The sequence below is a fragment of the Phocoena sinus genome, chromosome 5 (genome assembly GCF_008692025.1).
Source record: "Phocoena sinus isolate mPhoSin1 chromosome 5, mPhoSin1.pri, whole genome shotgun sequence".
In the NCBI taxonomy this organism is placed as follows: Eukaryota; Metazoa; Chordata; class Mammalia; order Artiodactyla; family Phocoenidae; genus Phocoena; species Phocoena sinus.
In genome coordinates this window covers 48,430,951-48,446,799 of record NC_045767.1, presented here as the reverse complement: position 1 = coordinate 48,446,799, position 15,849 = coordinate 48,430,951, and the positions used below count along the sequence as shown (strand labels likewise).

At 39.0% G+C, this 15,849-nt stretch overlaps 1 protein-coding gene across 1 annotated transcript in view; it reads left to right on the top strand.

Moving 5' to 3' along the window:
* KCNIP4 (potassium voltage-gated channel interacting protein 4) overlaps window positions 1-15,849 on the top strand; it is a 237,056-nt gene that overhangs the window by 196,966 nt on the left and 24,241 nt on the right. Inside the window, 1 exon segment of the mRNA XM_032633429.1 lies at window positions 9,983-10,052. Coding sequence (XP_032489320.1) covers window positions 9,983-10,052 — 70 coding nt within the window.

Below are 15,849 nucleotides of genomic sequence, written 5' to 3'. Positions count from 1 at the left end.
AACCTGTATCTCTAAAGTTGCTTAAACACTCAAGTTTCCTGACTCTGTGATCAATAGACTAGGCTCTGCCATTTTCTAATTATGAGAACATGGGTAGTTTCTCTCTAACAGTTTGCTCATGTAAAATGGAGGTAATGCTAGCATCTATCCATTCACATGAGAAAATCCATGTAAAGCATTTAACACAATGTATTAACTTATCATCATCATGCTAATTATTATTATAAAAATCTCTTTTATTAACACTGATATTAGTGGCAGCAAAGTAATCATAGAACATTTACAACTGATCTTGACACATTCTCATAACCCTACCTAAGCGAGCTGAGAAGAACACATCTACAAGGCCCCAAAAGGCAAGCATCTCTTCACCACTTGACAAAAGTATGGCAGTTACGTGCTGAGAAAATCTCATTCCACATTCATTGCATCCTGATCACATCATTGCAAAGGGTTTAAGAAGCACTAAAGGAAACTCGCTGGTCATAACAGATACATTTTTTTTTAATTAAAAAAATTTTTTTCTTAATCAATATCCCCAGTTTGGGTTGAAAAGTCTTCCTTTTGCACATGGCTCTCTCCAACACAGCCATGATGGGTGGCTTTGGAGGCAAACAATGTTGTGCACCAGGAGGCCACTTTCTCAGTCCTGATGGAGAAAAAGATGATAATCCAGAAGGCTAACATTGCAATGAATGGAGTCAGGGAGATTGATTCCACTAATCTTTAAATTCCATAAAAGCAAAAATAAAATTTAAAAAAATTCACTTCTGTAATCTTTGTTGCCCAGAACAGTGCTCGATGCACAGAAGGCACTATATAACTATTTGTTCAAAGAAGAAACACATGTATGCCTCTGAAAACAATTGTGATGCCAACAGGTTTCTTCATTTTAATCTCTGCAAGCTTCATTTTCCTCACCTCAGGGTTAGTGAAAATGTTAGAAGAGATGATGTATGTGAGAAGGCATTGAATGTACACTCATTAAACAGCTATGGTGATGTGGTCCAGCAGCCTGCCATCAAAGCATCCTTGTCTGCATGAAAAACTTGCACATCACTTTATCTCTTGGAGGGATCTGGACAAATGCCTTGATGTCCTCTGATAATTTTCAGAATGATGATTAGATTCATGAGGAAAGCAAATTACTGTTGCTTGTTCATGGGATTTGGTGAGTGTCAAATTACCACGTGACTCTGGTCAGCAGCCCCTCTCAATGTGAAACTTTCTCATAAACAAGTGGTGGTAGCACATATGGGTACAGCCTTTCTGGAAATCAGTGTGACTGTGCATTATGAAGAGCCTAACATAGTTTAAGCCCTTTGGTCTTGTGAGTCTCCTTCTGGGATTAGTCGTAAAGAAAGAACCACAGGTGCAATCACAGATCCATGCACTGGAATGTTAATTACATTGTTATTCCTATGTAGTTCAAAAATATGCTGAAATCCCCTAAATATCCAACAATATGACAAGTGCAATGGACACATTATTATGCAGCCATTAATAATGATGACATGGAAAATGCTCAGGATATTTTGTTACAGTAAGAAAAAAGGTGCAATACTATATTCTTACATTATTCTAATTTTATTTGTACAGCATATTAATACATGCTTAGATAGAAGACTAAAATAGTTTTACAGTAGCATAATTAAGGGTAATCTTTATTTATTTTTTTCTATAGACAACATATATTCATGAAATGATCACTTGCTAATAATCAGATGAAATGTCATTAGAAAATATTATATAGAAGCCATAAAGCTTATAGAAGGTTATAGTAACTTCTCAAAGTATATACGAGTGAAGCTTTCCTCACTCTCTCTAAAGCTGGGAATCCTACTGCTTCTTGGGTTCTTCCTCTTAGAGTGAAGAAATCCTAATTAACAAATTCGTTCTTAGATATCTAGGCCTTACTGAACTTGTTTATTTGAAAATGTCATCCTTTAAAAATGACTCCAGGGGAAATGAAAAGAATTTATATGGCTAAGTGATGTGATGACGGTTCTATTAAAGCATCAGTGGGAGAACTATTTCAGAGCACAGACATTTGGAGCATTTTCAAATAAGCCTCCGAGACAGACACTGCTAACAGTTCACCAAGTTTGTGTTCTTATCTTCTTCCTGGGCACATGAGCCTTCTCTTGTGGTTTGGGGTGGACATATTAAGTGATTTCTCACCAAAAATATAAGAGTGGAAAGGATATGTGCCACCTTAAGACCTGGTCCATAAACACCTTTAATGCTCACTCTTCAATGTCTTTTTCTCCTTCAGATTAAATGATCACATAGACGCCACATGACGATGGCCAAGCTTTCATTAGCCTCTGTCCCTTAAGCACTCTGATCTGTTCCCCACCCTCCAAGACTGTTGGATAAGCAAGAAATATACTGAATTCTTTTAAATTTATATATATTTAAGTTATATTTGGGAGCATGTTTGTTATAGCAGCAAGAGTTAACCTAACACAGCCACATCTTTTATGGTACACACTGAGCTGTACACAGGACCTCGTCAAATTCATTCTTAATGGAGAGGTGGAGATACCTCTTTTGTGCAGAAATGACTTCACAAAACTGGTGAGGGAAGAGTTAGAGAATAGATCATTCACACCATTTTGTAAATCACTAGAGTCTTAAAAAATCTGATTAATTTTTTTGTTTACCTGAAGGTAGTAAAATGAATTGCTTTCCCATAAGAACTCTTTAGAATAAATAAAAGATCACCATTCTATGGATTGTTATTTTTGTGTGTTCTTTTATGTTGCTTCTGACCTTTCTTGTTCTATTTGGATGTAGGTCCGTGACGGCACAACATTTAACTTGTTTATTGCTGCTGCCTTGTTTCCCAGAAAAGTTCTTAGAATAATAAACATACAGTATGCATGGGTTAAAGATGTAAGTTAATGTAATAAATATAAGATGGATAAAGACAAATTCACTTGATGAGACTTACCACCCTAAAACTTGACCAGAAGTTTTTGTCTTTTTAATTTTAAAAAAATTATTTATTTATTTATTTTTAGGGCTGCGTTGGGCCTTAGTTGTGGCATCCAGGATCTTTCATTGAGTGCGCGGGCTCTTTGTTGTGGTGCACAGGTTCCAGAGCACATGGACTCTGTAGTGTAGCATGCAGGCTCTTTAGTTGAGGTGCGAGAGCTCAGTAGTTGTGGCGCGTGGGCTTAGTTGCTCCACAGCATGTGGCATCTTAGTTCTCCAACCAGGGATCAAACCCACGTCCCCTGTATTGGAGGGCAGATTCTTTACCACTGGACCACCAGGGAAGTCCCTGACCAGGAGTTTTTAGTTGGCAGAGAATGGATTTCGTTTGATACAGACATGTGATTAAACATAAAACAAACATATGAGACCATCAATTTCTGAATTTCATTTCACATTATAAGATATATCTATCAAATACATCTAGAGATTAGAGACAGCTGACAAGTTTGCTGGCTGCAGGTGTCCGTTCATTTCCCATATTTGTCTCTGGCTAGAATCATTTGAACTCCAAGGCAAATTTCCAGCTTTGACCTTGCACAAATTCACCACCTGACGGCAGACAGCCATCTATTTGTCCTCGCCTTACTATCCCAAGCAGATGGCTCAGAGATAAATAGCCAATAAATCACAATTTCCATGCACGAGAGGGTCCAACTACAAAGTGCTTATTTGCTTTTAAAATTGGTTCTGTTGCTGCCAACTAGACAGAGTCATTTAGTCAAAACTTTTGAGTGATGAGCTATCTACATGCCATCTTCTTTCCTTTCGGAGTTGTAGCTGTTGATTGTTCATTTGCTTATGTATTAGTTAGGATTTGCCAGAGAAACAAAAGCCAATAGATGTGTATATATACAGAAAGTAATTTATTTTAAGCAATTGGCTCACATGATTGTGAAGACTTAAAATCTGATGGAGGAGAGAGACAGACTGGAGACTCAGGAACTCAGGAAGGAATTGCAGTTCAAGTCCAAAGGCAGTCTGCTGTAGAACCAAGAAGAACCAATGTTGCATATTAGCTCCCAAGGCAATGTGCTGGAGAATTCCCTTTTGCTCTGGAGAGATTAGCATTTTGTTCTATTTAGGTCTTCAACTGATTGGGTGAGGCCCACCCATATTATGGAGGGTAATCTCTTTTACTCAAAATCCACCAACTTAAATGTAAACCTCATTCAAAAACACCCTATAGAGATATTCCATGCAAATGGAAACCAAAAGAAAGCTGGAGTAGCAATTCTCATATCAGACAAAATAGACTTTAAAATAAGGACTATTAAAAGGGATAAAGAAGGACACTACATAATGATCAAGGGATCGATCCAAGAAGGAGATATAACAATTGTAAATATTTATGCACCCAACATAGGAGCACCTCAATACGTAAGGCAAATACTAACAGCCATAAAAGGGGAAATTGACAGTAACACATTCATAGTAGGGGACTTTAACACCCCACTTTCACCCATGGACAGATCATCCAAAATGAAAATAAATAAGGAAACACAAGCATTAAATGATACATTAAACAAGATGGACTTAATTGATATTTATAGGACACTCCATCCAAAAACAACAGAATACACATTTTTCTCAAATGCTCATGGAACATTCTCCAGGATAGATCATATCTTGGGTCACAAATCAAGCCTTGGTAAATTTAAGAAAATTGAAATTGTATCAAGTATCTTTTCTGACCACAACGCCATGAGACTAGATATCAATTACAGGAAAAGATCTGTAAAATATACAAACACATGGAGGCTAAACAATACACTACTTAATAATGAAGTGATCACTGAAGAAATCAAAGAGGAAATAAAAAAATACCTAGAAACAAATGACAATGGAGACACAACGACCCAAAACCTATGGGATGCAGCAAAAGCAGTTCTAAGGGGGAAGTTTATAGCAATACAAGCCCACCTTAAGAAGCAGGAAACATCTCGAATAAACAACCTAACCTTGCACCTCAAGCAATTAGAGAAAGAAGAACAAAAAAGCCCCAAAGCTAGCAGAAGGAAAGAAATCATAAAAATCAGATCAGAAATAAATGAAAAAGAAATGAAGGAAACGATAGCAAAGATCAATAAAACTAAAAGCTGGTTCTTTGAGAAGATAAACAAAATAGATAAACCACTAGCCAGACTCATCAAGAAAAAAAGGGAGAAGACTCAAATCAATAGAATTAGAAATGAGAAAGGAGAAATAACAACTGACACTGCAGAAATAAAAAAAATCATGAGAGATTACTACAAGCAACTCTATGCCAATAAAATGGACAATCTGGAAGAAATGGACAAATTCTTAGAAATGCACAACCTGCCCAGACTGAATCAGGAAGAAATAGAAAATATGAACAGACCAATCACAAGCACTGAAATTGAAACTGTGATTAAAAATCTTCCAACAAACAAAAGCCCAGGACCAGATGGCTTCACAGGTGAATTCTATCAAACGTTTAGAGAAGAGCTAACACCTATCCTCCTCGAACTCTTCCAAAATATAGCAGAGGGAGGAACACTCCCAAATTCCTTCTACGAGGCCACCATCACCTTGATACCAAAACCAGACAAGGATGTCACAAAGAAAGAAAACTACAGGCCAATATCACTGATGAACATAGATGCAAAAATCCTCAACAAAATACTAGCAAACAGAATCCAACAGCACATTAAAAGGATCATACACCATGATCAAGTGGAGTTTATTCCAGGAATGCAAGGATTCTTCAATATACGCAAATCTATCAATGTGATAAACCATATTAACAAATTGAAGGAGAAAAACCATATGATCATCTCAATAGATACAGAGAAAGCTTTCGACAAAATTCAACACCCATTTATGATAAAAACCCTCCAGAAAGTAGGCATAGAGGGAACTTTCCTCAACATAATAAAGGCCATATATGACAAGCCCACAGCAAACATCATCCTCAATGGTGAAAAACTGAAAGCATTTCCACTAAGATCAGGAACAAGACAAGGTTGCCCACTCTCACCACTCTTATTCAACATAGTTTTGGAAGTTTTAGCCACAGCAATCAGAGAAGAAAAGGAAATAAAAGGAATCCACGTCGGAAAAGAAGAAGTAAAGCTGTCACTGTTTGCAGATGACATGATACTATACATAGAGAATCCTAAAGATGCTACCAGAAAACTACTAGAGCTAATCAATGAATTTGGTAAAGTAGCAGGATACAAAATTAATGCACAGAAATCTCTGGCATTCCTATATACTAATGATGAAAAATCTGAAAGTGAAATCAAGAAAACACTCCCATTTACCATTGCAACAAAAAGAATAAAATATCTAGGAATAAACCTACCTAAGGATACGAAAGACCTGTATGCAGAAAATTATAAGACACTGATGAAAGAAATTAAAGATGATACAAATAGATGGAGAGATATACCATGTTCTTGGATGGGAAGAATCAACATTGTGAAAATGACTCTACTACCCAAAGCAATCTACAGATTCAATGCAATCCCTATCAAACTACCACTGGCATTTTTCACAGAACTAGAACAAAAAATTTCGCAATTTGTATGGAAACACAAAAGACCCCGAATAGCCAAAGCAATCTTGAGAACGAAAAAAGGAGCTGGAGGAATCAGGCTCCCTGACTTCAGACTATACTACAAAGCAACAGTAATCAAGACAGTATGGTACTGGCACAAAAACAGAAAGATAGATCAGTGGAACAGGATAGAAAGCCCAGAGATAAACCCACGCACATATGGACACCTTATCTTTGATAAAGGAGGCAGGAATGTACAGTGGAGAAAGGACAGCCTCTTCAATAAATGGTGCTGGGAAAACTGGACAGGTACATGTAAAAGTATGAGATTAGATCACTCCCTAACACCATACACAAAAATAAGCTCAAAATGGATTAAAGACCTAAATGTAAGGCCAGAAACTATCAAACTCTTAGAAGAAAACATAGGAAGAACACTCTGTGACATAAATCACAGCAAGATCCTTTCTGACCCACCTCCTAGAGTAATGGAAATAAAAACAAAAATAAACAAATGGGACCTAATGAAACTTCAAAGCTTTTGCACAGCAAAGGAAACCATAATCAAGACCAAAAGACAACCCTCAGAATGGGAGAAAACATTTGCAAATGAAGCAACTGACAAAGGATTAATCTCCAAAATTTACAAGCAGCTCATGCAGCTCAATAACAAAAAAACAAACAACCCCATCCAAAAATGGGCAGAAGACCTAAACAGACATTTCTCCAAAGAAGATATACAGAATGCCAACAAACACATGAAAGAATGCTCAACATCATTAATCATTAGAGAAATGCAAATCAAAACTACAATGAGATATCATCTCACACCAGTCAGAATGGCCATCATCAAAAAATCTAGAAACAATAAATGCTGGAGAGGGTGTGGAGAAAAGGGGACACTCTTGCACTGCTGGTGGGAATGTGAATTGGTTCAGCCACTATGGAGAACAGTATGGAGGTTCCTCAAAAAACTACAAATAGAATTACCATATGACCCAGCAATCCCACTACTGGGCATATACCCTGAGAAAACCAAAATTCAAAAAGAGTCATGTACCAAAATGTTCATTGCAGCTCTATTTACAATAGCCCGGAGATGGAAAGAACCTGAGCGCCCATCATCGGACGAATGGATAAAGAAGATGTGGCACATATACACAATGGAATATTACTCAGCCTTAAAAAGAAATGAAATTGAGTTATTTGTAATGAGATGGATAGACCTAGAGTCTGTCATACAGAGTGAAGTAGGTCAGAAAGACAAAGACAAGTACCGTATGCTAACACATATATATGGAATTTAAGGGGAAAAAATGTCATGAAGAACCTAGGGATAAGACAGGAATGGAGGCGCAGACCTACTGGAGAACGGACTTGAGGATATGGGGAGGGGGAAGGGTGAGTTTTGACAGGGCGAGAGAGAGTCATGGACATATACACACTAACAAACGTAGTAAGGTAGATAGCTAGGGGGAAGCAGCCGCAAGGCACAGGGATATTAGCTCAGGGCTTTGGGACAGCCTGGAGGGGTGGGAGGGGGAGAGTGGGAGGGAGGGAGACGCAAGAGGGAAGACACCTGGGAGCACATGTATATGTATAGCTGATTCACTTTGTTATAAATCAGAAACTAACACACTATTGTAAAGCAATTATACCCCAATAAAGATGTTAAAAAAAAATAAAATAAAAATAAAATAAAATAAAATAAAACACCCTATAGAAAGATCCAGAATAATGTTTGACCAAATAATTGGGCATATGGCCCAGACAAGTTGACATGTAAAATTAACCATCATAATTTGCTTGCTTGCTTTTTTCCTAATTTGTTGTTGGCTGTCTTTTTTTTGCTCCCATCCTCTTAGGTCCTTGGGGTCATTATTTCCACAGGGCTTATTTCATTCAAAACCTTGTGATGATCTGGAAAGTTCCAAGCTCACATTCCAGCTCTCCCACTGGCTAGCTGAGTAACAAGGCACTTTACCGCATAGCCTAGTTCTTCCTCGGTGAATAGAGATTCCTAAGCCATAGGTTTATTATAATGATCAAATGGGGAAAATCCACATTGACGAGCTCTGTAAACACAAGTTCACATTGAAACTACTGTTCGAAACTGTGTTTATATATCAAAGGTACTACCTTTCAGACCAACAAAGGAAAAAACAGAAAATTCCTCATGTGAAGCACATTATAGTTGTGAATAACTGGCTCATTAGAATAAAGAAAGATCAAATTAATACATCAAGTGTATTCATGAAGGGACAATGATTTTAAGAGTTAAGAAAAGCTTTAAAGACCACAAATGATTTTTGAAGATCCCAGTAACAGTGTCAGATTTAAAGTATACAGAATATTCATGTCTGAAGGCAGGGAAATGGGGTCCTGTGAGAACTGAAGCAAGGGAGCTCAGGTAAGATGCACCTGTTCACAAGAAGCTACTCAGAAGAAATGGATAGAACTTATCACCTCCCTACTTTCAGTGTACGATTAACGTCCCACATGTGGTTTGATGTTGGATTATTTTGTGATTGTCAATCTCCACTGCTCAAGGAGTGTCTCCAGTTCAGAATCCTGACCAGATTGTTCTTGCAACTCCAAAGAGTGAAAGCGTTTTTGTGCTTACCTCAGTCTCAAGTCCACTTACTTAGTCCTGATTTCGGCATCAAGGCAGATCTTTTCTAACATTTTAGATTGCAGCTCCTTTTACAGAAAATGCCCAATCTCAGAGGGGTACCTTTACCCTCTGGTCCCACCAAGTCAGTAGTCCAACATTAGTGGAGTTCCCAAGGTCAGTATCTTTTGGTCTTAAATAACTCCAACCAGACAAAGGTGGGAATTCATTATGTTCAGGTCTGTTTCTTTTCAAACCTTCCTCTCCAGAAATTCAACAGATCTTCAGGTCCTGCCTTACTCAGAGTTACTTATTACTAACAATGTTGTCGTTCAGTCCCACAATCTGTTAACAGAAATTAGTAACTATTTCTGTTTGAGACTTATTGGGCTACCTTATACCCAAAGGGAGCACATCATTTTCTCATTGAACTAAAGATTATGGGGGTTCAGCACATCTCCAGAGGATACAGCACCAAGATCCAGCAAAGACCACATCAGAAACATCTTGCAATATCCTTGATATATGAAAAACAGAGTAATTTTTTCCTACCTCGTTGATAATATACATACATGTTCTTAAAAAGAGCAGTGTGTTTTTTTTAACGTGTCAGACCAGCTTTGATGCTGATACTATGCAAACATTTTTACAACAGCAACTTTTTTTTTCAGTCTGTGAGAACTGGAACAAAGAGAAGTGTATAGTGTGCTTTTTTTCTTTTTGTGATAATGGGTGGATGGAGAACTTTCTTGGTGCAGCTTTGCACGGTAGGCAGTTCTATTTCAAATGGGCAAAAAATCAGTTTTATGACCACTTTGCTCTTATTGCCTCTCTACCGCTTTCTCTAGGAATGCCCCAGCGGGGTTGTTAATGAAGACACCTTCAAAGAGATTTACTCGCAGTTCTTTCCACAGGGAGGTAAGTACAAATGTGGACCGGTGAATTCTACTCTCAGAATTATGCTTGCAGTCTTGAGTTTGGTTTAATCTTTCATGGCATGACTCTACATTTTTCATCTTTATGTCAGAGAATCAATACACAGTATGCAGTGCATGCGATTCTCAATACGTCCTAAAAATGAGCTACTTACGAATTATCAAATACCCTAGGGTTCACTCTTTAGCTTAATGCAAGCAGTATTACCGTGTGCTTGATACCACATCTCTCAAAGACGCGGTGCTTTCTAACTATGATGGGCGAGTCCTGGATATGCCACAAAGCTTTCACATGCATTATACGTCTCATTCTCCCAACTCTCAAAATTAGGACTCTCAAAATGGAATTATCCTCAATTTTTGGATCTGAAATCCAGGGCTTAGAGAAGCTAAATGTTTTGCTCAGAGTCACACATCCACTAAGTGGCAGATCTAGGTTAGAACCCAGATTTTTCTGTAACCTCATCTAATATTCTTTCTGCTCTTCCTCTCTCTTTCAGGAACTCTCCACTAGCACCCCTACCCCTGCATCTAAGAAAATTAATACCACCCTAGACATTATTTTAATTGGAAAGAAAACAAGGAACGCAAAATGATAATACATACCTGTTAGAGATGAGTGAGAGATATATTTGCCACTGGACCTTATAGTCTCTCCTTCAATCGCTCAGGAGGATGCCCAGCTCAAACTTGTCCTGCAGCCTGCTCTGTGTCCAGCTGTGCATTAGGTGCTGATGATGTAAGAGGGGTGAGATGTGGTACCTGCCCCACAGAACGTTAGAGTCTAGAGGAGCAGATGAACAATGTCAAAAAAAAAAATGTGAGGATACGGGTTAAAAATATAGTATTATAAAAGCACAACGTAGGCACAATGAGACAAGCTGAAGAACAGGGAGGAAATAAAAAAAGTCTATCCAGGTAAATTGAGCCTGAGCTGAAGCAGCCGCCTTTCATCACGTATCTAATGCGTGTCTGGCCTTGGCATGTGTTACCCGTCACCTCCCAACAACCCGAGTTATGGTTCTCCCTTTCTAATGAATGTGGAAACTAAGGTGCAGAGAAATTCATCCATTTCCTTGCCATCGTCTTTTCACTTCAATTCCACTTAAAAGATCCACCATCATCTGGTGCCAAAATAACTGCTGTGGTCTCTGAACTAAGTCTCCCTGATTCCAACGCTCTTGTCCACTCCCCAGCCATGCTGTATTTGCAACATGAGCCAGAGTAATCCTGGTAAAATGTAAGCCAGGTCGTCTCACTGCTCTGCACAGAATCTTCCATCCCCTCAGAGCGTAAGCCAAGGTCACCGTCTCCTGTTCTATCTCTGCCTCGTCCTTCACTGACCCTCCCCTTCACTCACCTCATTCCAGAGGTCCTGGCCTCTTGCCCTTCCTCCAGCACAGCAGTCCTGCTGCTGCCTCTGGGCCTTTGTTTTTTTATTTTATTTTTTATTTTTGGCCGTGCAGCATGTGGGATCTTAGTTCCCCACCCAGGGATTGAACCCACACACCCTGCAGTGGAAGCTTGGAGTCTTACCACTGGACCACCAGGGAAGTCCTATCTCTGGGCCTTTGAGTTCACTCGTTATTCTCTCTGCCTGGAATTATTTTCTCCCGAATATCCATCTCAATATCTCACCACCTCTGCTTTTATTCAAATGCCATCTTCTCAGTGAGGCTTCCTCTGGCCACCCTGGCTTAAATGACAACCCCTACATATCCCCCAGGCCTTTTCTTTATGTTTCTCTTTAGCTCTCAAGAGCATCTAATAATATATATTTCATTTGTTTGTGTTGTTGCTTACTGTCTCTTTTTCCACTAGAATGTCATCTCCAAGGGAACGGAAGTTTTTGTCTGCTTTGCTCACTGCTGTATCCACAGGTCGTGGAACAGTGAGTGACAAGTAGTTGCTCTAGATACTCACTGCAAAACAGGGTGAATGCATGGATGAACGAATGACATCCACCTCACCATGGGATAATATCTGTAAAAGGCACTTTGAATGTATACAACACTTAAATAATTGTTTCATACAAAAATTAGATTCACTTTTGGCTTTAGATATTTGATAGGTTGAATTTGAAATTGAAATTGAAAATTTCAGTTTTGGGCATGGATTATCAAATTAGAAAGTTTCACTTAAGATGGACTTTTCAAAGAATTAAATTAGAATTCGGAGAAAACACAGGGTGACCCACTATTACATGAATTTGGATACATCATAGGTGACAACTTCCCCAACCCCATCTCATTAATAACAGCCCACAGACAGGTATTGGTCATAGGGTCTGATGCCAGGATTGTAATGGACCCTTTGTCTGAATTGATAAGGAATTTAGAATATCATTTGTTTAACACATACTTCTAAATTATTAAAAACCATGGAATTTTTTAAAAGAATGATGTTTACTATAAACTAAGTGTCTGACAATATATTGATAGGCAATTAATATCCAAGCACTTAGCACAAATGGAGGGTGCAGTGGTTAAGAATCTGCCTGCCAATGCAGGGGACACGGGTTCAAGCCCTGGTCCGGGAAGATCCCACATGCCGCAGAGCAGCTAAGCCCGTGCACCACAAATACTGAGCCTGCGCTCTAGAGCCTGTGCTCTGCAACAAGAGAAGACACCGCAATGAGAAGCCCACACACCACAAGGAAGAGTAGCCCCGGCTCGCCGCAACTAGAGAAAGCCCGCACACAGCAACGAAAACCCAACAGAGCCAAAAATAAATAAGTAAATAAATAAAAATTTAAAAAAAAACCACTTAGCACAAATGGAAATCTTTTATTTTTTGATTATCTCAAATGAAAGTTATTACATGCTACAAATTGGATACAACTCCACATTAAAATTTTATCCTTATCTGAAAAATAACATTTCAACATTAGAGAACATCTACTTAAGGACAATCCTTTGCAAGGGATTCTTGTTACAAAGTCCAAAGGGATTTGTGGAAAGATCACTTTTGCACTCTTAAAAATTCATTGATTATTCCTGTTAATTGAATGCATAAATCTAAAAGCAGCCAGCATTACTGAAGGAAATGAAATATTTTTTAAAATGATGACTTGCAATTTTAAAAATTAATATCGCGCGTGCAAATCGTATCTTGCAGTGCCGCTAGAAAAGGGAAAATGTCCTAAGGAGGAATGTATTCTCCGATGGCAGGCAAATCCATGTTACGGCCATCCTCACATTTCTGTGGAGTCATTTATTTAGGTTGATGGCCTGAAAGCAACAGATGTCTCTCATTATGAGTCGTAACGATGATGGGTCCATAAGTCACAATGTCTCACAGTTTCCTTCAGGAAGGTTCTTTGTCTTATTGCCAGAACCTTCTGCAATTTGTACTGTGTCAGGCTCTTTAGTTTTCTCTACTTCTTAGCAAGATGGTTTACCAAGCACGGCTTGTTTGGAGTTCTGGATGTCAGCACAGCTGGACTGAACAGAATCTTCCTGTTTGTAAGGGATAAAGTATGTCTCCTATAAAACAAGCCGAGAGGAAATGGCTTGTTTGTGGCATTACCTGTATCATTACAGCAATGCTTTTCTTTTTTTTTTTTTCGGTACGTGGGCCTCTCACTGTTGTGGCCTCTCCCGTGGCGGAGCACAGGCTCCAGATGCGCAGGCTCAGCGGCCATGGCTCACGGGGCCCAGCCGCTCCGCGGCATGCGGGATCCTCCCAGACCGGGGCACAAACCCGTGTCCCCTGCATGGGCAGGCGGACTCTCAACCACTGTGCCACCAGGGAAGCCCAGCAATGCTTTTCAGTGCCACGTACAGGGGAAACCTTAGCTTAGAAACTCTTAGCTCACCAGACATTTTTAAAGCTCATGAAAATTGCAATTTCCTGGGCTACTCCTGCTTCTGTTGTAGGAATTTCGCATTTGCTTTGACTATACAAGGCACCTGATAAACAGCTACTCAAGGAACAAATCAATGAGCTTCAGTCAGAAGACTCTAAGTCAACAAATATTTATCGAACAATCACTGCGTTCAAGACACTTGAGGCACTTAGATGAGCTCTATGGACATAAAGGTTTAAATTTTTTTTCCAAATAACTCCACCCACTGAATACAGTCCTTCTCATGCGCAGACAATCTTTCTAGGAATTTTCGGGGTGATTTAGAGAGAACATACTTAACAGAGACGACCACTCATGTATGTGAACCTGCCTTACTGTAGTAACATTGCCATGAATTGTATATTCGAATGCATTAATCTAAGTCTGTACCTTTTGCTTGAACTCAGGTGAGAGTAGGGGATTTGTGGTGGGGAGAAAGAAATCAACCAGACTGATTTCAACCACAGACCTGGAACATGAGAATCAAGTGTATTTGTTTAAATATTCTGAAATGTATGTGTATCGATGGCCTTTTCAACCAAGGGATTAGTTGGTATCATCACTGTGCTCTGGTCATAACTGGGTTAAAGACACTGGACTAAGTCAAGAGTCCTGAGTTTACAGATAGACTCTCTGCCCCCACGAAAATGTGTGGCTCAAATAGCTTATTTCTCTGGGCCTCAGGTTGTTCCTTCACCAGATGTGGAACAGAAGAATCCTCATGTTTTCCTTCTGTTCTAACATCCTTTATTTCTAAGAGTTAGTGTTGGAATGTCTTGATTTCATTACCAACTCTACCGTTAACTAACTAGGTGACCATAACTACGTCCCTAACATTACCTACACCCACTGCCCGCCTTTGTTAAATGTAGATAAATAGCTAAATGGTATCCAAGATCACTTCCTATCTTAAGACTCCACAAATTTTGTCCCCTAACTGTAAAATTTCAACACTTAATTTTCAGCTTCACAAGTAAAATTACAGGAAACTGGGCAAAGTCATCGTATGATACTCAGTAACTTTTTGTTTTATGGAAGGAATTATGGTCAAAGAAGACTGTCAGCTCATGTGGGAAGAGCAGAAACCATTGCCATTTCTTTTGAGCCCTGGATTGTACTGAAATCTAGAATCCAGGATGCCAGTTCTTCATCCTTTTAGCAAATATTTACTGAGTATTTAAGAAGAGCACAGTCAGATGAAATCAGACCAAGATGGTTTTGTGGACAGTGTCCTTTTTCTCTACAGAATCCACCTCTGTGCCCAGTGAGACACTTCCAACGCCTTATCTCCTTCCTCTCACCCCATCAAAGCTAGTAGCATCATTCCCCTTCTTTAAAATCTTCCACTGTCTCCGGATGTCTACTGAAGAAATCCAAACTCTGTCAGAAACTCAGTACCATTCATGATATAATTGTACTGGTTTTCACTGAGCATGAAGTTCCATTAGGTTAGGACTTCAGTCACTTAGATACACAATTGAGAGTTCACAAAAAATAGAAATGTTTTCAGGTGAACTGTATTAATCTGTAAAAAAAAAAATTTGATCACATTTATTTAATGATGATAGCTAATAATTAGTGAACACTTAATATTTGCCTCGGACTGTTCTAAGAACTTTGGGTATAGTACCTCATTTAATCTCTTTATGATGACTCTCTGAAGTACATATTGTTATCATTTTGTAGCTGAGGAAACTGAGTCACAGAGAGGTTAAACAACACACCCAAGGTCACACGGTTAATAGTTGGTAGAGCTGAGATTCAAATTCGGGCAATCTGACTCCACTACTGTATTAGCAACCTCTCTCCGCCTGGTATATGTAGGTTAGAAAACTGGCTTCACTTCCAGGAAACTTGCCAAGGTACATTTAGAGGAAAAAGACGTCCTCTGAACCACATTAGGGAAAACCTTGAGAGTGTGTGTCCCATGTGT